The 22360-nt window shown below is 41.3% G+C and overlaps 1 protein-coding gene and 1 long non-coding RNA gene across 2 annotated transcripts; one reads left to right on the top strand and one right to left on the bottom strand.

Annotated features, from left to right (window-relative positions):
* The first annotated feature begins 207 nt into the window (after positions 1-207).
* Positions 208-7976, top strand: LOC139457768 (uncharacterized). Its single transcript, XR_011652633.1, has 4 exons — positions 208-295; positions 3896-4140; positions 4329-4737; positions 7111-7976. It is a non-coding gene; the product is annotated as an uncharacterized lncRNA (long non-coding RNA).
* A 2801-nt stretch (positions 7977-10777) lies between these two features.
* On the bottom strand, positions 10778-22313 carry LOC139458341 (gamma-secretase subunit pen-2-like). The gene is made up of 4 exons (XM_071239729.1): positions 22201-22313; positions 15584-15660; positions 12895-12999; positions 10778-12306 (listed from the first exon to the last, which is right to left on the bottom strand). The coding sequence occupies exons 2-4, from the start codon at positions 15642-15644 to the stop codon at positions 12167-12169; spliced, it is 306 nt and encodes a 101-aa protein (XP_071095830.1). The 5' UTR covers positions 15645-15660; positions 22201-22313; the 3' UTR covers positions 10778-12166.
* Positions 22314-22360: the final 47 nt, after the last annotated feature.

Here is a 22360-nt window from a genome sequence, read left to right as displayed (position 1 = left end):
ATGTTCCACAATATACACGTCGTTAATGTGACACAATACCACGCTACATTTCCAACAGCTGTGTGAGCTCAGCATAGCAAGCATTGGCGTGATGAGAATTTCGTTAACGCTCCTTCTGCACGCCTCGCTGTATCTGCACGCGAAGAACGTGCCCAGCCTGCAGTGATCGATAAGCGGATCAATGTGCATCACACCGGCCGCCACGTCCTCCTCCAGGCGGGAAGGGAACACTTCTCTGCCAGACTGAGACAGGGTGTCCCACACAACCAAGCGTCAGCCGCCATCTTAGAGACTGGTATGTTATCTTATCGAACTGTGTCCAGCGGTAGTTGACTGGCCGGCCTGTGTCGCTGCCGTCTAGATGGGTTTTATCTTGCTTCTGCTTATTGTATCCTATGTGTTGATTAAGACGTATACTTCTTGTTGCGACAGAGAGTCTACGGAGCAGCGTTATTGATATCGGCGTGTTGAGAACGAGGAGGGAAGTGTAGTAATTCTCTGGGGTGTAATGGGTTATTCATTTAACGGGTTATCGACCGGATTGCTTCGAGTACAGTGACATGTGAGACCCGTGAAGATCTGGGCTAGAACTCGTCTTCAGCAAGCCGTGCTTGCCGTAAGAGGCGACTAATGGGATCGGGAGTCAGGCTCGCTGACTTGGTTGATGCATGTCATCGTATTCCAATTGCGTAGACAGATGCTCATAATGTAAATCACTGGATTGTCTGGTCCAGTCTCGATTATCTACAGACCGCCGTCGTACAGCTCGAATATTGCGGCGTTAAACAACAAACAAACATTACATGTGATCTAAATGAACCGAAACGACATAGGAAGTACATAAACTACAGACAGAGAGCTTAGAGACTGCGTTATATGTTAATATTACACGCAGATACTGACTCGATGCCTGTATTGAGGAACACTGAGCATGTTTAAACTGTCATCGTCGCGATATGAACTACAGGAGTGAGTCAAAGACGTACATGGTTCATTCACTGAAGTAGTGTATTGGGTGTCTCCATGTTGTGACAGGGAACAAAACACTTGGTGGATGCGATCCTAAGTCGGTAAATGACGCTGCAGGTCTTCGATTCAACATCAGAGTGTTTTTACATTCAAAATCTTAACGCGAGATGATGCAAGTATCAAAACCGCCTACATTTTGTAAATCTGATCCTCACTTGAAAATAACTGTTTAATAAGGAATATTACAAAACTGTTGTTGTGAGCCAGAAAACACGTAGCTAGATCACCACAAGATGTTTGTTTGTTGTCTAAGCAATATTCCAGCTGTATGACAGGGATCTGTAAATAATCGCGTCTGGACCAGACAATCCAGTGATTGACATCGTGAGCGTCGACGCAACTGGATACGCTGACATGCATCAATTAAGTCAGCGAGCCTGACCGCCCGACCCCGTTAGTTGCCTCTTACGGCAAGCATGTGTTGCTGAAGACCTATTCTAACACATGATCTATAGCCATTGAATGACATTTAGATGTGTTACACATAAGAGTCTTTTTAGATGTCATCTTCTTTATTATGAGGAGTCAGTGAGTGAGTTTGGTTTTACGCCGCATTTACCAATATTCCAGGAATATCACGACAGGGGACACCAGAAATGGGCTTTACACATTATACCCATGTCGGGAATCGTACCCGGGTCTTCGGCGTGACGAACGCTTTAACCATTAGGCTACACGACCGCCCCTTATTATGAGGTACACACACAACGTTTCGGAGTATATGCTTTCTCCTTCATCAGGTGAATGAATGCAAGGATGCAGACAGCATATATACTGAACCGCAAAAGAAACGTCACCATGGATAGATGTATGAGAAACCTTATTTGTCCAAACACTGCAAACATACTTTGAGACATGTTAAAAAGATGAAACTTGGCAAAACTGATCATCAATTAAAGTGTCAAATGTTCTTAAAGTGAAACACAACACTAGTCTCTGAGAAAATGGCATCACAAGTCAGTATATCGTGTCCGCCATGTGCATTGATGACTGCCGTGCAACGTCGATACATGGAATGGATGAGGCGGTTGATGAAGGCCATAGGCACTTGAGCCCACACCCTGAGGAACGTCTGACGCAGTTCAGCTGAAGTTGTCGGCTTTGGTAGGACATCATTCAGCTGTCTTGGAATCCCGTCCAAATGGGATTTAAATCGGGACTCGGGCAGGCCACTGCATGGTTCTGATGCCATCCTGCTTGAGGTAGTCTCTTAAATTGTTGTTCTCGCAGTGTGGGTACGGGTGTTATCGTGCTGAAACTCGTGGTTGCGGCGACGTGCCAAATGAGGTATGGCCTGTGGTCTCAAAGACTTGATCAGTGTACCGAGCTGCTGTGACACCATTGCCTCTCCCTGGACCGATGTTCTGGAAGACCACAGGGCCGACCGTCTGTGCAAAACCAATTCCACCCCCACACCGTGTTGCTCGAACCACCCCACGAATCTCTCTCAACAACACAAGCATCCGAATAACGTTCCCAAATGAATCAGACTCTGCCATCTGCTGTTGAGATACAGTAACGGCTCTCGTCTTCTCCACTGCTGGTGGCGCCAATGCTGGTGTTGTGTTGCCTACTGAAGACGGTACCGGCGATGACGTGGTGTCAGAATGGGTCCTCGGTGTGGCCCGTGACAGTGGATGTGTCTGCTCGTCAAACATGGACGCACGGTGTCCGCACTAATGTGTCGCTTGTGTGTCCCCATGGTCTGTCGAGCAGTTTCCGCAGCAGTCACAAGGCGATCATGAAGATGCTGTCGCACAATCTGACGATCCTGACGTCGGCTAGTGACCCTTAGTCTTCCACTACCTGGTCGGTCATCTGTAGTGTTGTGGTCTGGTACCATTGCTGGAGCCTGTATATGGTCCTTACGTGAACGTGAAATGCATTTGCTACTTGCCGGGCGGTTTGTCCAGCTTGAAATCGCCCAAGGGCTTGGCGTCACTGATTTCTTGTCAATCTTCGCATGTAGCAATTCAATAACGAATGAATGTTATCCCATCTGGGTGGATTTTTATAGGGCAAAAAATTGGGGAACGCATGTGCATTTCAATTTGCACGGAACTCACGTGCATCGGGTTACCATGGCCGTTGCCGTGATGCGTTTGGGCGATCGGTTATATTGTCACTTTTCATGCAATGTTACTCGTAGTGACATTTCTTTTGCGGTTCAGTATATATGTACATGTAAAACCACAAAAGTAATAAGAGCAAAAGCGGAAAGTGAACAAGGGAGGCAACGTTTAACTGGTGATGATTGGTGATTAGCAATGGACAAATGAAAACTAGAGTTAAAGCAGCACTGAATGGTGATAAACAATGGATAAATGGAAGACAGGGGTCATTTAGCACTGATTGGTAGTAGGCAATGTGTAATTAGCCTCTTGTAGATTCCTTTGACACCAGCTGGTGGTGGTGGACTGGACTGGTAGCTTCCCATATAGGATGGAATGGTCTTGGTTCTGGATGTGTTCGGCAATGGCGAATGTCTGGTCTGATGTTTGAGCCTCGAGTTGAAACACTACACAGAAGATAAAACTGAAACATGTAGGAGAGCAATTCCTACACAGTACAGTATCAAATATTTCCATATGAGTTACTGTATTAAATCTATGCATACAGAGAACAGTATCAAATATGTTCATATACAGTACAATAAAAGTTGTTTTTTATGGTACACTATTACTCTTTTAGTCAATCTATTTTGTCATTACAAATCATTTATCAACCATGACAGTAGAGATCATAACAGTCTGTACTGGTGTGTGTATGTATTGTTTTATTGTCACGAAATGTAAGATTTGCTTTGCAGTGTGTACTTGTGTGTGTATTATGGACGTGACAAGATTGGCGTGCCTTGATGTTACAGGATGTCCCACTGTCGTCGTGATCAATGGCGTCTAGCAGTGTTCCTTCTCGTCATGATGACGTGTGAGTGCGTGCTCATCTACATCGTGATGGAAGGCGAGCACGTTGCAGCGAGACAGTCGGTTGTGTCAAGATACACTGAACACAAAGGAGCACATGCCAACACAACAGCTCCACTGACCACCAGAGCAAATCTTCTCAAACAGGTTCTGCTAAGGGACAGAACACTTTAGTGATGATATGAAGGTAATAAATAACTGTTATTCCGTCAACCTTAATTTTAAATTATGATTTACCTTACCTTAAGTGTACCTTACCTGGTCATATGACGATATAAATGGTTTTCCAGGCAGTATAATTAGACTCAGCCTGAAATTAAGCATATATTATGCACGCTTTCAACCGTTTGAAACTGTACACGTTATCTTCTCCAGGGGGCACAGTGGTGTACGGGAGTGTTCCATGGAAGAGTTCTATACAGGCCTGTAACATCAGCAGAACTTGTTTAAACATATAAACTATACACGTACATGGTTCCATGAGAACATCTCGGGGGAATGTTGCAGCATCTGCCCACGCCAACGTCGTGAATGGAACAAGTGGCTGTCCTCCACCCGGCCTGACTTCAAGCACAATCATACAACTAGCAACAGCGCCACCTCTACTGAAGCACCGGCTGCAGCACAGCATGGACTGGCAGACACGCGATAGTGGCTCTGTAGGGCGGGACGCTCTACCTCCCTTTACAAGGTCCGCCCTGGATTACAGAGTGCACGACGCTGCAATTGAGAACCCGACTATTGACATTATCAGACGATTTCTGTCCAAACAACGAAACCCCAGGTAGGTTTGCCTATACAAGGTTGGACTTTGTGTAAGTTTCGCTTGTTTTAGAAATATGCCGCCACGGTACCTATGTGGGGGCGGGTGGTGCCATTTTCACATTTATTACTGGTATTTTTTCTTTTCCTGATCAGCATTCTCTGCGATATAATTAAAATGTTTTGAATATCATTAATCGTATACTGATGCCGGGGAAATAATTAATGAGGTCAAAGAAATTTAAAGATGTCATGAAATGAATTAGTACTGTATTGCAACGAATTAATTATATCAGTAAAAAACTGTTCTATTTCCATACACAATGAAAACTGATATCCTAGATATCCATTACTGTCATCAAATCAGTTGATCTTATCAGTAAATGAAATACTGATATCAGTAATTGAGTTTCTGATATCAATAAACAAATTGCCACATACCTAATGTTGACGAGATAGTCACATTCAAGTTGTATCTGTCAACAACCATATATACCTGTCTAATTATGTCCATATATTCACAATCATGGTAAAACGGGAGTAGTTTCATATCAATCAGTTTCAACGGATGTATTTTTGATATAAGTAATGCAAAAGCAATGTGGGATATCATGAACAGAAAGTCTTATATCATGACTGAATCAATGATAACACGAACCGAAATACTGAGTGAGTGAGTTGTTTTTAACGCCGCTTTTAACAGTATTCCAGTTATATCACGGCGTGTCAGCTTAATGTGGGAGGAAAGTCCGAAGTGTTGCAGGTCTCAGACGTTTACCACTTCGATGAAACCCACGAGCACGGGTATAGTGCTGACAAACCTAGAAACATAATCGGGGCGAACCGGGATTCAAACCCACAAACATAGGTTTCTGGCGCGCCCAAGGGACGCGACTCTGCACAGCAACTTTTCTTTAATGGATATCGTCACACCAAGAACGTAGACAGACAGACAGACTAGGACTTGGTTGACGAAGGAGCGCGATTCCCGCTGCCATTGTGGAATCATCACTCAGCGATAGGTCCGCGAACAAACAAAAAATCTGGAACGATTCCACAGCAGACTGAACCGTGGACTACTTGATCGACATCCCAACATCTACTGCTTCAGTGAAGTCATCAAGAAGGTAGAACATGCAGATCGGGCCAAGATTTCGCAGGTCGACTTTGGTGCTGCCCTCAGGTGTAGAAAACGAGTCTACCGAGAGGTAGAGGATAGCTTGTGCTGCTTAAAAGAACGTTTGACCCAGGAGAACACTTGGATGTTGTTGGTCATCTTTTGAAACCTGGCTAGTGACTTATTGTGATTATCATCTGACTTATTAGTAAAATAAAATGTATATAAGTATGCTTGGGGTTATTCCGTTAAAATGACCAAGGTAACAGGCAGGGGATTAGGTGTGCGTTCAACTGTGAACTTTGTTGTTATACGCTGTAGGTGTTTTGGCATGTAGGTGTTTTGGCATGTAGGTGTTTTGGCATGTAGGCGTTTTGGCATGTAGGCGTTAGCATGTAGGCGGTAGTAGTTCAGTGAACCTGAGAAGATCCGGGGTAGAATTGGTCTTCAGCAACCCATGCTTGTCGAGAGGGACGACTGTCGGGATCGGGTGGTCAGGCTCGTTGACTTGGTTGATGTGAACAATGTCATTCTTATATATAATCACTATTGGCGTCTCACAACAATGTGTCGATTTGTTGTCGATGGTACAACACTTGGTCGCCGACCTTGCATATCAGTTCCATGCTGACGATTTCTAACAGTTCCAGTCTGGTTTCTGCGAAATCGATCTTAGACTATTGCTGTTGACCTTGGGCGCCTGTATGGGGCCGATCATTAAAACTGTGTGTCTGAGGAAACATGATCTAAAACTGAGAAACATTGAACATATTGGCTACATCTCGCGGAGTTGGACGAACTTTCACTGAAGTGTCAAAATCAAGAATGACCCCCCATCCCACATGCACGGTATCGTATCCCAATTGCGTGGATCGATGCTCATAATACTAATCACTGGATTGTGTGGTCCAGACTCGATTATTTACAGACCGCCGTCATAAAGCTGGAATATTGCTGAGTGCGGGTTAAGCAACAAACCAACCAACCAACAAGCACGGTGTTGGTGCGTTAGTACGGTTTCTCGGGCTGTCATTTCTTTTGACGACTGATCTGAACGTCTATATTCCATGATCCCCTACCTCATGGAGAGTACATCAGTAATTCTATGTACGATAGCAGTTACTACTGTAAGTAAACGATATTAGCACCTAGATAGCATATCATTAATTCTTGTCATGATGTAATGAAAACAACTACTGATATCGTGAAAAGAATGATATGAATAGACCGGTAAATAATCATGAAATCAGCCTGAATACCGCCGTGTTTTTGTTGCAGCAGGTGTCTGCGTGTCTCCAGACCACAACAGCTCGTGTCAGAAGCCAAGTGCGCAAGCAACCATACAAAACGATGTAGAATATCCGGATCCACTTTTTCTTCCGCTTTTGAGTTCCATTTACTCCAGCTTTACTCCTATAGCAGCAGACGTACAGCAATGCATGACAACTACTGTGATAGACACATTCTTCCTTCTACAAGTGTTTACTCATGTTGAAGGCGCATAACAGCAATACCGCATATGTTCTTACATCAAGGCGAATGATGTCGTCTGTCCTGGATGTTTTTGGTGTAACATATGTAACTGCCTAAAGTACACACCTTTCATTTCCTCGTATTCAAGTTTTGTTAAAGATATATTTGCTTACAAGTACCGGCAGGAGAAGCAGACGCGAGGGCCCGCCCAGTCATGCCGGCAATATGTACCTGCCATCAGTGCTGGTTATATCGGTACAGTGTCAAAACAGTTCTGTGATAAGTTCGATACTTTATTCAGTGAATATGTTTTTTATGTTTTGTTTTATATGTTGACTCATGAAAACATATTCAGGTTATTCAACTGATCATATAAGCAATTCACAAGCGTGTTACCATTGTTACAAATTCACTATTAATTTCGTCGAATAAATATGTATTTCTCATGGGTTGACTTTGCAGGGAATATTGAAGTTCATGGGGTGGTGTTGTGTTAAAATGATACCTCTTGGTGTTTCATCGAATGTATCTGTACACGCAAATGTCTGAATAATACAGACGATCGGTGCATGGTTGAAAGTTTACTATCACTTGCAAAGCCATGCTGTTCATTAATGTCACACTGGACCTGTTTCTTCTTAGTATTTTTTTTTATTTTACAATAAATAAACGTTGTTGGTGCTGTTGGTTTGTTGTTATATGTACCTGACTTCAGTAACTGTTGGTGGTTTCCAGCATCACATTATTGTCTTGTTGGCACCAACGTCAGCAAACCAGACAATGGTGTGTGTGTGTGTGTGTGTGTGTGTGTGTGTGTGTGTTTGTGTGTGTTTGCGTGTGCGTGTGCGTGCGTGCGCGCGCTCAACAACAAAAGTTCCTGTGACACCAATATTTTGGTGTATTTTTCAAACTAGTAAAGTTAGGTTTTCAATATTGTAGTACATGTATGGAATCAAGGCACAAAAACGCAACTGCTACAGAAAAGCATGCATGCAAAAGTTGACTTTTATGCAAGAATGGGTATAAATACATGTGCGTTAACGGGATTCCATATGCATTGTTTAGCATCGTGCTGACAACAACCGCTCACAAAAACAACAAAACTACGAAATTATTAATCATTACGAAATGCCACGCCTGTCCGTAAATGAGGGTCTGCGAGCCATTGGTATGCTTGAAGCAGGATCGAGTCAACGTGATGTTGCAAGACAATTTAACGTCCACAGAAACACCATTTGGTGTTTATGGCAACGTTGGCAACAGACCAATGCAATCAGAGACCATCCTCGGAGTGGCAGGCCACGCGTAACAACAATTCGAACAACACACCTACGAAATCGATTCCAGCCAGCAACAGTGACTGCAAGAAGCATCCCTTCCTGGCCTTCGACGAATATCTCCACAAACCGCACGTCGCCGCCTCAGATGTGCAGACGTCCCATTTTGACAGGAAACCACCGTCAAGCACGTCTTCAGTGGTGTAGACAGCGTCTACGCTGGACGCCCATGCAGTGGGGACAAATTCTATTCACTGACGAGAGTCGTTTTCACCTCAGCGATTTACGGATTCGATTGTACCGCCGTCGAGGTGAACGTTACGTCAATCATTGTGTCATGGAAGAAGATCGGTTCGGGGGCGGCAGCGTTATGGTATGGGTGGGATTACAGCAAGATAGTGGTAGAGGGAAATCTCAATGGACAGCGCTACTGCGACGAGATCATCGGCCCTGTTGTTCTACCGTTTTTGCGTCGTCATCGCCTAGGTGAATGTTATCCCCTGGCCGGCTCGTTTCCCTGATCTCTCACCAATCGAGCACATGTTGGATGAGATGGAACGTGTTCCACAGACACTCCAGGAACTTCGAAACATGCTCCAGCAGATATGGATAGATATCCCCCGGGACTTTGTGCGACGCCTGGCCCATTCCATGAGACGAAGATCTGTTGCTTTTGACATTTTGACATTTTGGCATGTTCATGTTTTCATGCTCATTTTCTCATTTTCTGAAAGCAGTATGGGAAATTGTTTCAGATTTGGTCAAAAAACATAACTTTGCATTAAATCTTATTCAATGTCACAGGAACTTTTGCTGTTCAGTATATATATATATATATATATATATATATATATATATATATATATATATATATTGTGTGTGTGTGTGTTATTTTGACAAAGAAGGTAGGTGTGCGAGTATACAGTTGCACTTACTCTTAACAAAGTCAGTTTGATTAGCATCTACTTTATTTCTGAGGGGTGAAATATGCCCCAAATGAATAGCTTGTTGGCAGAGGTGAATCAAATTAATAGTTTCTTTAGTGGAAAATACCCAAACGTAAAAAATCGTGTGTTGATAGAGTCAGTAAATAGTTTGTTGGATACTGTTGGGAAGAAAATATTTTGTTCTGATAAAACCTGTGCCTTTGTGCGAGCTCTGAATGTCTACAACCACCTGCACTATAACCACACACCAGACGTCAGCCATACGCTGTGCTTTTATGCCAATTTTATAGGTCTATAACCACACACCAGACGTCGGCCATACGCTGTGCTTTTGTGCCAATTTTATAGGTCTATAACCACACACCAGACGTCGGTCATACGCTGTGCTTTTGTACCAGTTCTACAGGTCTAGAACCATCTGCACTATAACCACACACCAGACGTCGGCCATACCCTGTGCTTTTGTACCAGTTCTACAACCATCTGCACTATAACCACACACCAGACGTCGTCCATACGCTGTGCTTTTGTACCACTTCTACAGGTCTACAACCATCTGCATTATAACCACACGCCAGACGTCGTCCATACGCTGTGCTTTTGTACCACTTCTACAGGTCTACAACCATCTGCACTATAACCACACGCCAGACGTCGGCCATACGCTGTGCTTTTGTACCAGTTCTACAGGTCTACAACCATCTGCACTATAACCACACGCCAGACGTCGGCCATACGCTGTGCTTTTGTACCACTTCTACAGGTCTACAACCATCTGCACTATAACCACACACCAGACGTCGGCCATACACTGTGCTTTTGTACCACTTCTACAGGTCTACAACCTTTCTGCACTATAACCACACACCAGACGTCGGCCATACGCTGTGCTTTTGTACCACTTCTACAGGTCTACAACCATCTGCACTATAACCACACACCAGACGTCGGCCATACGCTGTGCTTTTGTACCACTTCTACAGGTCTACAACCATCTGCAGTATAACCACACACTAGACGTCGGCCATACGCTGTGCTTTTGTACCACTTCTACAGGTCTACAACCATCTGCAGTATAACCACACACCAGACGTCGGCCATACGTTGTGCTTTTGTACCACTTCTACAGGTCTACAACCATCTGCACTATAACCACACACCAGACGTCGGCCATACGCTGTGCTTTTGTACCACTTCTACAGGTCTACACCTAGCAGCACTATAAACACCAAACACATAGTATTTATATCGAACATGTTTATTTCTTGATGACGAAATTGTGATAAAAAAAGACAATAGCAATGAGAATATTTAGCAATGAAACCTCTACTCTAAAACAGAAAAATCTGTCCGGCTGAGTACAACTTACAATATTTATACTGTGATTGAAAGCAACTGCAAGACATTGAAAGTGATATCAAGAAGACACATCATAATGCAAAATAGAACCTAAACAAGTATTTAGAAAGAATTGCAAAGGGTGAAAGTAGGGGAAAAGGGAGGTAAATCTTGCAAATATTCTACCATGACAATTAAGAATCAGTAGTTAGTTTTGTCATTAATTGGTACACACTGGAAAGATCTCTTCTCTATATGTTTCTATGGTTCGTGTTTCTTTTGGTGGTGAGTATATGTAAATCTGTATTGTAATTTTAGAAGTAAATTGTCAATATGAGGCTACATTATTCTGTGTGTGATCAGGCAAACATGAGTCAGCTGGCAACAATATGGAACACTAAGAATTGTATTGTGATGTCGAAAAAAATCAAAACTAAATACCCGCTGTAGGGAGTTGCTTAGCATTCAAAAATAGTTCACTGAAACTTTGTTATGTGTCACCCATTCCCTCTGCGTCTGGAGTTCGCAAGGATTCATCGTACCCAAAAAAGGTCAAATTCAACCAATGAAATTTATACCTGGAAATGATAGGAACTATTAGGAAGTATTAAACTATCTCTGTTCGTGACTCTCATTGATAAAATGGTCTTTCAACATTATATTTGAGTAGGTGGTACCTAAACATAGCAATATTATTGCAATTGCTACTGTATGTAATATTTTATATATACACACACTAATTATTATTTTATGGTAATAACAGAGAATATCTTGCCTTCCAAACTTTGTGATAACAGCATTAGGTCCACTCAGGGGGAAATAGCCCACCCCCAAATGTTTGATAAATGAATCAGATAGGCCTCATGGGCCTATACTTGTGACTCTAAACTACAACAGTCTAACTTGTGAGACTCAATGTGGTGAAGACATTAATAATCAAACTATTAGGGGTTGGTACCTCTTGAAAATGTTCAGTTCAAACTAGTGTAATTGAATGCTTTAAAAGACACATGTGGCCAAGTAATATACCAGGATACAAAGTTCACAGGCCAAACATTGCTCTTGTCGTTATGGTCACATATATATACATATATATAACTCTCAGTGTATCATTCCTCACATTCATTCCTTAGATGATAGATCTATACACAGTTGCGTCAATCGCTTCATGATGTCTGACATGGAACATCTACAGGAATTGACTGTCCCACTCATCACACCAGGAGCAAGTCTTCTCCACTGTACCTGCAGCAACCTTCAGTGTATCCACCACCACAGCGTATCCTGCAACAGGGCCTACTACGGCTCCCCTTTTGGGATGATGAAGGACATGTAATCAGCCGTTGCTCCCCATGATGCCCGGTTCAACTGAAAGATGACTACCCACGTGATGAGGGCGGCCGTCCATATTACCGTCCCTATCAGGGACCGGATCACATCTGGAACATATGACACAACACAATCATTCAGTTATATTTGTAACTGTCATACTTGTTGATTTGATGCCTGTAAACAATGTGGGAAAAATAATCTAATCTCGTAACATTATACCGCTAAGCTCGTGGTCAACTGATACACTCTTGCCATGATTCGTTTAGAATAAATGCCACAGCTCTTGTTAAATCTCTCAAGCCAGCTGGTATTGGCACTAAAGTCATAATGTCCCAGCTTCTCAGCAAAGACAGAATATATCCATTTCAAAGGCCATAGACTAATCACTGTTTTACTACGGTCATTTGAGGGTATATTCCAGTTGCCTTCAATTGTTTAGAACAGACACATCAATGATCGGCTGATTGGTGATGCGTGAACAGCTCAGGGATTGACAGTTTGTCCTAAACATAAACATTATCACTGTACAGGGTACACACTGGACCACAACATGAGTTTGCTATCAGTCAGTTCATTATAAGTGTGTTCATTATTAGTGTTCAGGGGTGGGTGTTAATGGGTGTAAGAAACAGACACTGAATTTATGAAAAAACTGAATGACATCTTACTGAATGACACTGTCAAATTACACCTACATGTTCTGATTTGCTTCTGTTCCTCATATGGGGGCTTCCTGAAGGCTTCGTTGAAAAACCAAAAGAAGTTGATGAACCAGAGAAATGGCAGCAATGCAAAACCTCCTGAAGAAAACAACACATTGCACACCATGATCTGGGTGAAAGACCACATGTTCTTGCATTTCAATGTTCATGTTGACATTTTCTACCTGTATATTCTACTGCAGTATATTTTAGTAAAATAAGGAGAAATATATACAAATAAAGTACTTCCCAACTTACCAAGGATTATGAATGTGATAGTTCAATACGGTTTGAAATCATTGACATATTGCTTAGTGACAGATGAACCGGCACACAAAAAGTAAGTCAAGGTTCCATGTATTTTCCATGTATCTTCCCGAGGAAAGGGAGTTAACTGACAAAAAAGTCCAGTTTCTACCCTTGCCAAACTAGGCTACGATTTTGAAGTAATATTTTGGTTCGACTATTAGTCTTTGCATAGGCCCAACAAACTAGCTTAATGAAATCAACATCTGGTTCGTAAACAATACAGTGACTGCAGTGCAGATGCTGTCTGACTGCAGGACCTGCAAGGTTATGTATGTGTACCATCAACTGGGCATCGACATATCTCCAAATCTTTTAATGTTATTAATCAAGGTGCTCATGTAATTTGATGCACTTCACGAGGTAAGACCTTCATCAGAGTCTATCCTCCTAGTTCCACATCAAGCGTCAGAACTCACCATGGTAGTCCTTTGTACACAAGTATAGTCTACCCTTGCTCCACACTCCTAGTTCCACATCAAGTGTCAGAACTCACCATGGTAGTCCTTTGTACACAAGTATAGTCTACCCTTGCTCCACACTCCTAGTTCCACATCAAGTGTCAGAACTCACCATGGTAGTCCTTTGTACACAAGTATAGTCTACCCTTGCTCCACACTCCTAGTTCCACATCAAGTGTCAGAACTCACCATGGTAGTCCTTTGTACACAAGTATAGTCTACCCTTGCTCCACACTCCTAGTTCCACATCAAGTGTCAGAACTCACCATGGTAGTCCTTTGTACACAAGTATAGTCTACCCTTGCTCCACACTCCTAGTTCCACATCAAGTGTCAGAACTCACCATGGTAGTCCTTTGTACACAAATATAGTCTACCCTTGCTCCACACTCCTAGTTCCACATCAAGTGTCAGAACTCACCATGGTAGTCCTTTGTACACAAGTATAGTCTACCCTTGCTCCACACTCCTAGTTCCACATCAAGTGTCAGAACTCACCATGGTAGTCCTTTGTACACAAGTATAGTCTACCCTTGCTCCACACTCCTAGTTCCACATCAAGTGTCAGAACTCACCATGGTAGTCCTTTGTACACAAGTATAGTCTACCCTTGCTCCACACTCCTAGTTCCACATCAAGTGTCAGAACTCACCATGTAATATTTGGGAGCACCTTTAGAATACAGTGCCACAACTTCTTGTGAGAACGATCTCTGCCGTAGGTACCGTGTCTCAAAGACAAGCAACCATTTTTGTGAGAATCTGTCAGAGATTGTTAGCTGGACAGCTATGCCTTTACGGTACTGAACGAAAAAGGGTCGAATAGTTGACAGACACTTACAAAGGTTACGGGTATGCATGGTGTCTTGTGACTTTAGTCAATGGACACTTAAAAGTGATCCCAATGCTATTTGGCACACTCGTCCAAAATCTTCAAGATAATGAGTGGTAAGGCATTTAATCATTTGTAGGGTGATTTCTGAGACAGAAAAGTTTGGTAGGGAACACTGTAAGGATCATGTGGATAATTGTTAGGAATGAGGAAGGCAGAAGCATGGCTCATGACGACACAAGGGTGAGCTCACATTTGAATCAGTACTGAAAAAATGTAACAGGTGAAAGTCCCAGGACAGTTTCCAGTAGACAAAATATTCTAAACTAAACCATTTCACCCTGCTTTCTCGGCGATTTTGTGTGATGAATATTAGGAGTCGCTATCGAATCTATACTAGTCACTAAATGGATACCTAACCCTAATGATCATAAAACTCGGGTTGATAGACCGTAAAGGGAATCCAAAGACTAAGAATAGAGTTCGGGTAATCTAATAGCCACTAAACAGGTACCTAACCCTAATGGATCGTAAAGGGGTGATTGATCTTAAATGGGTTAAGGTAGAGTTCGGGGTAACCTACCCAAACACTGGAGACATTTGGATGTGTTCAGTGCCAATATAACATAACTAATAAATTGCATTCCTGTGCATGATAATGAAAATTAATGAATCAAAAAAAATATTATATGTACATTAGTTCCCATTTATAATCATTTTAGCCAATTGAATTACGAAAAAAATGAAATAAAAAATATAGAGAATATGAAAGTGCTTTCATAAACTAGCGCTTGCTATAAAATGCACAGCAGCAGGCTATATTTAGTAAACAAATATAAAACTCAACATTGCTGGACTTATTCAATGACATAGATCACTGGGAGGAGCTTATGCACACTCAATGACCCCTGACGTCACAGGGCATTGTGTCGCCAGTGTGACACTGACAGGCAACAAAATACTATAAATTACGTAATAGGGTATTGTGACATGTTCGAAAGGTTTATGGTACTGAATTCTAAAGGTAGGCCATACTTTGTACACAAGTCTAGTCTACCCCTCTCACTATCAAGTGTCAGAACTCACCATGGTAGTACTTTCTACACAAGTCTAGTTTATCCTCATTCTTCACTCTCCGCAAATCCATAGTGGGAACTTCCAACCTGTAACACAAAATACATTGTATTAGATTATGTAATGACATGCTGAGGAAAAAGCATCAATCTTGTTAAAATCCCTGATCTAAAAAAACAGACATCATTATCATTTCCAAAACAGATATGGGATCTGAGAAAAGGAATGGTCAAATCACGTTTTTGACAATGCACAATTGATCTCAGCTGGGGTGACATTGGTTTTTTTTCTCTCCAATGATTGCCTAAGGCTAGCAAAACTGTCTTCACGGCATACATCCCAACACTTTGATATGATACAACAATGTTTCACTGATGTGTGAGGTCCCGGAGAAACTTGGGATACCTCCATGGATTGTCAGGGTGGTTTGAAAACATGACTGATCAAGCTGATGTTCTTCTGTGTGCAAGTCTGACCTGAAACCAAGGCCTCATTATTCATATCAGAAACCATTTTCTTTGGCTTCCAAACAATACTAACATATGTTAAATAAATCCAAAGAGATGCATTAGAATAAATTGACTGTAAGAAAGATGAGGTTCCAAGATTGTTGCCCTATCGTATGCATGCGTATGTGTGTGTATGTGGCTGCTTGTACTAGTCCGCATTAATGTCAACTTCAACACAGTCGCGCATAAATAATATTGATTCTTACCTTAAACGTTGACTTTAATAACTGTTGCATCAAACAGTGACAAGGGCAAAAGTGAGCATGGCTCACTAATACCCCCGACCCGCCTAGTGCGTCAGTAGTCTCAAATTAAATAGCTTAAAAATAGTGCCACTCGTGGCCCTGTTGCTCACCTGGAAATACCAAGTTTCAGTGAAATAACTGAAAACATGGAAAAAGTGAAAAAGTAAGCTGAGCTTACTAATACCTCCAACTTCAACCTTTTCAGTGTCAACTCTGCTTTAGTCATGCATGCTATTTTCACAGTACTAATATAACTGCTCAACTTGCACTGTGTGAGATACCTGATAGAAGTCACTGTTTCATTAGAAAATGGATAGGGTAAGTGTTTGAAAAATTCATAAAAAAATGGAATATTAATAAAAACATTTTTTTTCTTTTGACTACACCCCTCCATATGACACAGATTATATGTACTAAGTTTGAGATGAAACCACTGAATAGTTTAAGAGAAATCACGCAGACAAAGTTTTCGGACAGACGGAACCTTGGTATAGCTATATACTTGGTATACTTGGTATAATTAGTAGTGAAGACGTACATATTTTCATCAATTGTGCCATACTTGACACTGCCAACTGTAAATTGTCAGTGTGCCAGGCATTTCGCCATCCTGTCATTGATTAAGATGGCTTACGCACCACAGATAAGAGCACATGGAAGTATCTTGATACGTATTGGATTGTGAGCAAGGTATCGTGATACATATCAGATGACACAGTTGCTGTTACTGTAGCTTCCCAGCCCTAGTGCTACCCCACTGAGATCCCATGCCTTCCACCGTTCAACAGGAATACCCCACTCAGACACAGTATACTGACTCCAAGATGACCAGTCCTTGCTTAAGCCCCTCAATGCCGAGCACTAGGCAGGGTAACAACAAGTACTATCTTTTGACGTTGTTCGATGCGATGCAGTCCACTTAAACCTCTTAATTTCATACAAAGCATAAGTGATTTCAGCATTCTTTTGAATGGTGTAGGGAATGTAGTAATGATTCTAATTACTGACACCTTCAGTCTTTCAAAAACATCATAATTTGAGTTTCTACATATTTTCACATGGGTAGTTTATTTATTTCCTGTAAAAAGGTGCTTCTCACCAACAACAACATTACATGATATTGGAATACTGACACAACACATTGTAATTGTACAGTAGCCCTGGTTGGTAGCAAGCCGGAGAAGAATGGTTAGACTGAGAGTCATACGCCATAGTGCTGTGTCCCATGCCGAAGTAGGCCTCCATACCTCCATGTTCGATCCCCCACAAGGATATCATAGAACTACCAATGGCACACCAGGTACTGGAAAGACAGTACGACCGGTGTAGATAACGTCCATGGCACAGCAGTGTCAGTCAGCATCCACCTAAACCATGATAAGACCAAAGGAACCAGATTGTAAATCCATTTGTCACTCTGATTCTGGAAAAAAAGGGTGGAGGCTGATGCTGAAACCAATAAGGCATAGCCCCATGCCCATTGATGTTGTTGACCACCAGATCCCAAAGGTTAAACTGTGCGCTGGTCCCAAAATAAAAACTGACCCCAAGCGGTGCACCTGTCACCTCATTTGCATATAGAAAACTATGGTTATATTGAACTCAAAGGGACCACTAATTTTAGTTTGTTATAACCACTGGTTGTTATAAGCATATATACAGCAAATAGCTGGGACCAAAAAATAAGTTTGTTATATCCATCCGTACCTTATAAGTGTGTGCGTTATAAATGTAGTTTACTGTATATCCCAGTATATCTGATCAACACAGCATAGAACAGACCAGCAGAGAACTGGTTGTAGTGAGGTGAGGTGAAATGAGGTTCAAAGTTGCATCCAAGATTATTATACTTCTATAGTGACGTGCATGCACACGTGTGTAAGTGCGTGTGTGTAAGTGCGTGCGTGTGCTACTCCGAACTGATGCCGATTTAATAGTGACAGCCCACTGAGATATGAATACCCCATCCAGACACAGTATACTGACTCCAAGCCACCCAGTTCTTGTTTTAGCCCCTTAATGCCGAGTGCCAGACAGGGTAACAACAAGTACCATCTTTTAACATCTTTTGGTATGATGCAACCATAGATCAAACCCCGGACCTTTCACTCTCCGGGTGGAGGCTCTACCACTAGACCACGGAGGCGGTCGGAAAACAGGTTGAAAAACCATACGAGGGTTCATTGACAAATTCTGGGCCTTACATAAAAGGAATTCTGTGATAGTGAAATCTTTTGTTGTGGGCATTACATGATGTCAGAGATGTCATTGACAACTGAACAAATTGTTTTGTTGTAACAAGTCAATAAAATAAGCACAGGTATGTGACCTTTGGGAAATAAACAAACATGATGAACATGCCATGAACAAGTACTTGCAGAATAAGCGCTTATCACCATAAATGCCCCTTCCCTTGCCACTGTCAAGAGGTCGGAGTACATTCCATCATAATAGAAACTTTGTACCAGTATCAGCTAGTTAGGTTCCAAAGCTTCTGACATCTGATCAAATACGAACCAGGCACAACATGTCTCAAGATAATCTGGCTCTGTCTGAAGATCATCCACAAAGGTTCTTACAACGATTTGAGGCTATGGATGAAACCCGAAGTCTATACAACAATGAAAACAGTGGAAGCATTTGACATCACAACAACCAAGATACTGCCTGGTTTGGGTTATCAATCCTGTATTCATCGCCAGTTTCAAACAAGGATAGAAATCAAGTAAATCACAACTGTATGATAAGGAAAATATATAAGATGACAGAAATAATGGTCCACAGAGATTAACTGACCTTCCTTGAAAGTGTGAAAATCAGGAATGACACCCTTCTCACGTGAGGTATGTGCAAACCATTGGGTGTGTTTTGGTGTTCAGTTTTACAGATATAAATGTTCTTGTTTGTCGTTAACACTTATCTTTGTGCTAATACCTGGATATACATATATATTCATGACCCTCTACTTGTTTTTTAAGAGTATATATCAGCTATATTGATAGTGATATTGTCTCATCATAATGAGAGGTGTAATTAAAGCTTCACACACCTGGCCTGTCAATGGGTTCGTGTGAAGTACTGTACACTTGTCAGAACAGTTCATTCAGCATTGTATGTCATGATGAAAAGGGTAAAATAGTGTGACAACTATAATTTGACAAAAATTCATACTTTGGGAATAGGTTTCAAACATTCAATTAATTTTGGAGTTAAAATGCTGATCTGCAGGAACTGTGTTGAGAACTGCACCACAGCTGTTCATTCATGGAAACTCTGCAAAAGTACAAAAACAATCGGGTGTTTGAAAACAGGTGACGTCACAAGAGGGCACATGACGCAGCTCAAACTTACAGACCAGGCAATGGAGATCACACCTTGTATCAAGGAATTTTATTTAGATGCCGAATTCTATGGATGAAGACATCTCCTACAGGTACAAACACAAATTTGATTCACTCATACCTTAAAATTTCAGCAATGTCGTCAGATGTCTAAACCTTTCAAAAATAGGGAAAACGATCAATGCCAATCATAAATATACTTTGTACTTGATATACATGATGACAACTATGTCTTACTATTGAGTGAAGTCTCAGAGAGGAACAGTGCGTACACAGATAGGTGCAGAAGAAAATGGCCCCAAATATCTTAGAAAATGGAACCGAAAATGGACCCAAATAAAACTTAGTTATGTAGTTTATACAATTATTACACGAGACCCTTGTCTCCCATTTGACATTATTGAACTGTTGTTTGTTTTTCAATTAGCAGTAGTAACCATTGACACTAAAAAGCCAGATATGCCAGAGTCACCTCCAACTTCCTTAGAAACAACACTAGTCAATTTCACACTATAATTGAAGATTACACCATTTACCAACATCAGTGAAGGAATGCATATGATTTCTACCTAGAAGATGTGTGACACATACCGGTACTGAGAACTGGTCCCATGTATTCATTGTTATTCAGGTTTTTGTTTACAGTAACCATACTTTAGGAGAGCTTTGGGAGAAGTGAGGATTACTGAGGATAATGGCTTGAACCAATGGGTGTAAAACAAGTGTATTATGAAGATCTCTCCCATACAAATTAACAATTAAGAATTGACTTTCACTTTGTGTGAGTTCATTGGAGTATGTGACTTTAAAGAGTGACTTGTAGAGTTTGGCCCTCGCGAGTCAGGATGTAGGCCTAGATCTATACACAATTTTGTTTAGTATGTGCGACTTCTTGTTTTTAAACTGACGGCCATACAACACCCAGCTGTATCGTGGAATAAAATAGTCCCTCAAAAAGAGATGTGACGTGAGCAAATGTATGCACAACATGCTCCACAGAAACATCTCACACAACACATGTATTGAAAATAATATCACCAGTAGAAGAGAAAAGTCTGTTAAGAGCTACCTCAGTATGTCAATCACAATGTTCACGTGGATGGGTCGTAGCAAGGATATTCGTGAACGATCATGCAGTCAACCTCTCTGACATTTCTTAATGTATACTAAAATGCTGAGTTCATGATTAAAGGGTCCAAAGTCCCAGGAATGTGGAAGTAGTCCATCAGTGTTGACATCATTTTAAGAACACGGGTCTCGTAAAAAAACGTATGAATGTCAAATGTGTCGTTCATACACTTATGAGTTTCAATTTCATGTGACTGACCTCTCATCCAATGGAAACGCTGTATATCGTGTTAACTTCAGATTAAATAATTCTACATATATAGATAGATATGCTAGTGTTTTTTTAATAACATGTTGTGAAAAAGACAAATTTTGTGATGTCGTCAATGATTCCTTAAAGATGAATACTAGCTAAGGACCAGTTATTGCAAAGGAGCACATCGCCAACACCCCCTCATAGTGAGCGAATCATCGCATCTCGTTTTCACTAGAAGAGATAAATATTTATTAAAAAAAAGATAAACAAAACTGACTCTTGTTCGGAAACATTAAAAAAACACCTTGCTCAGAGACAACTTAAGGAAAGACATGCATGTGGTGTCATGTGACTAATTCATGCGTAAACCAAAATCCAACCACACAATAATGTACAAATAGTTCTATCATGATAATTCTCGCGATATGTAACGAGAAATTACGTTACCTGCAGCTTAGATCTTCTGGCAACACGGCTTTAGTTCACTTGGACGGGAAAATGCTTCGTGTCATGTTACCAAACGTAAATTATAGTTCATATTCAGCAAACAACTGTGTTTTACCCTAGATCACTAATATAACTCTATCAGCTCAAATAAAATGTCAATTGTAATAAATTCACATGTAAATCTATGGCACACCTATCATTTGCTTGTTTACTTTCCTGGTATAAATGTTACGTGACCAGACACATGATGTTTATGTAACTTATAAACTATGGAAACAAACAAGTAAGGGTAATTTCTTATTGAAAACTAAATGCTTTTTGAGAACTTCTGTCGCTGTAGTTTTGATGATATTAAAAATAAAGCTTCACTTTTACAGGTTTAGACCAATGGTGAACCAACCAGAAGAGGCCAATATAGGCAATATTTGTCTGCCGCCCTAACATGCCTAATAGGGCACATGAAGCTGTTTTGGTAATTGGTAACCATTTTCACTAAAATTAGAGACCATTTTCTCCAAATTGTCTGAATCCATTTTTGAATGTAGAATATATTATGTTCTCCGGCAGTTTCAAGGGTACTTTCACTCTCCTACATGGGGTACAGTCGCTACATTGGGCAGTTGACTGACTAGGCTAATTAACTGACTACGATTCAACATGGGAAGCTTGTCATCGAACTTCCGCGTTCAGACAATTCACACAAAATCTGTAGACATCAGTTTTTCTGTCAAATTAATTCAGTACGAAACTTACACATACTTACCAACAGAATGCAAATATTAACTAGAACTGAGCTCTCTTCTTTAAATTTGCATTGAAAGTAGAGAGACTGATTCACAACTTCCGTCGTATTTACCAAGTGATGTCACCATAACGTGTGCTAAACGTCACTGTTTTAGCGCACGGAACCACTTGCGCAATTT

Source organism: Haliotis cracherodii, unplaced genomic scaffold (assembly GCF_022045235.1).
Source record: "Haliotis cracherodii isolate W230 unplaced genomic scaffold, xgHalCrac1.p SCAF_12, whole genome shotgun sequence".
NCBI lineage: Eukaryota > Metazoa > Mollusca > Gastropoda > Lepetellida > Haliotidae > Haliotis > Haliotis cracherodii.
Note: the sequence above shows the minus strand (reverse complement) of the source record. Positions and strands in the feature narration are given on the sequence as shown.

Excerpts from the sequence above, each read along its gene's own strand:
- LOC139458341 (XM_071239729.1), bottom strand. The coding sequence starts at position 15,644 with ATGGATTTGCGGAGAGTGAAGAATGAGGATAAACTAGACTTGTGTAGA. Across the intron at positions 13,000-15,583 it reads GTGTAGAAAGTACTACCATG|GAGGTTTTGCATTGCTGCCA; the intron begins GTGAGTTCTGAC and ends TGTTTTCTTCAG. Across the intron at positions 12,307-12,894 it reads ACAGAAGCAAATCAGAACAT|ATGTGATCCGGTCCCTGATA; the intron begins GTAGGTGTAATT and ends CATATGTTCCAG.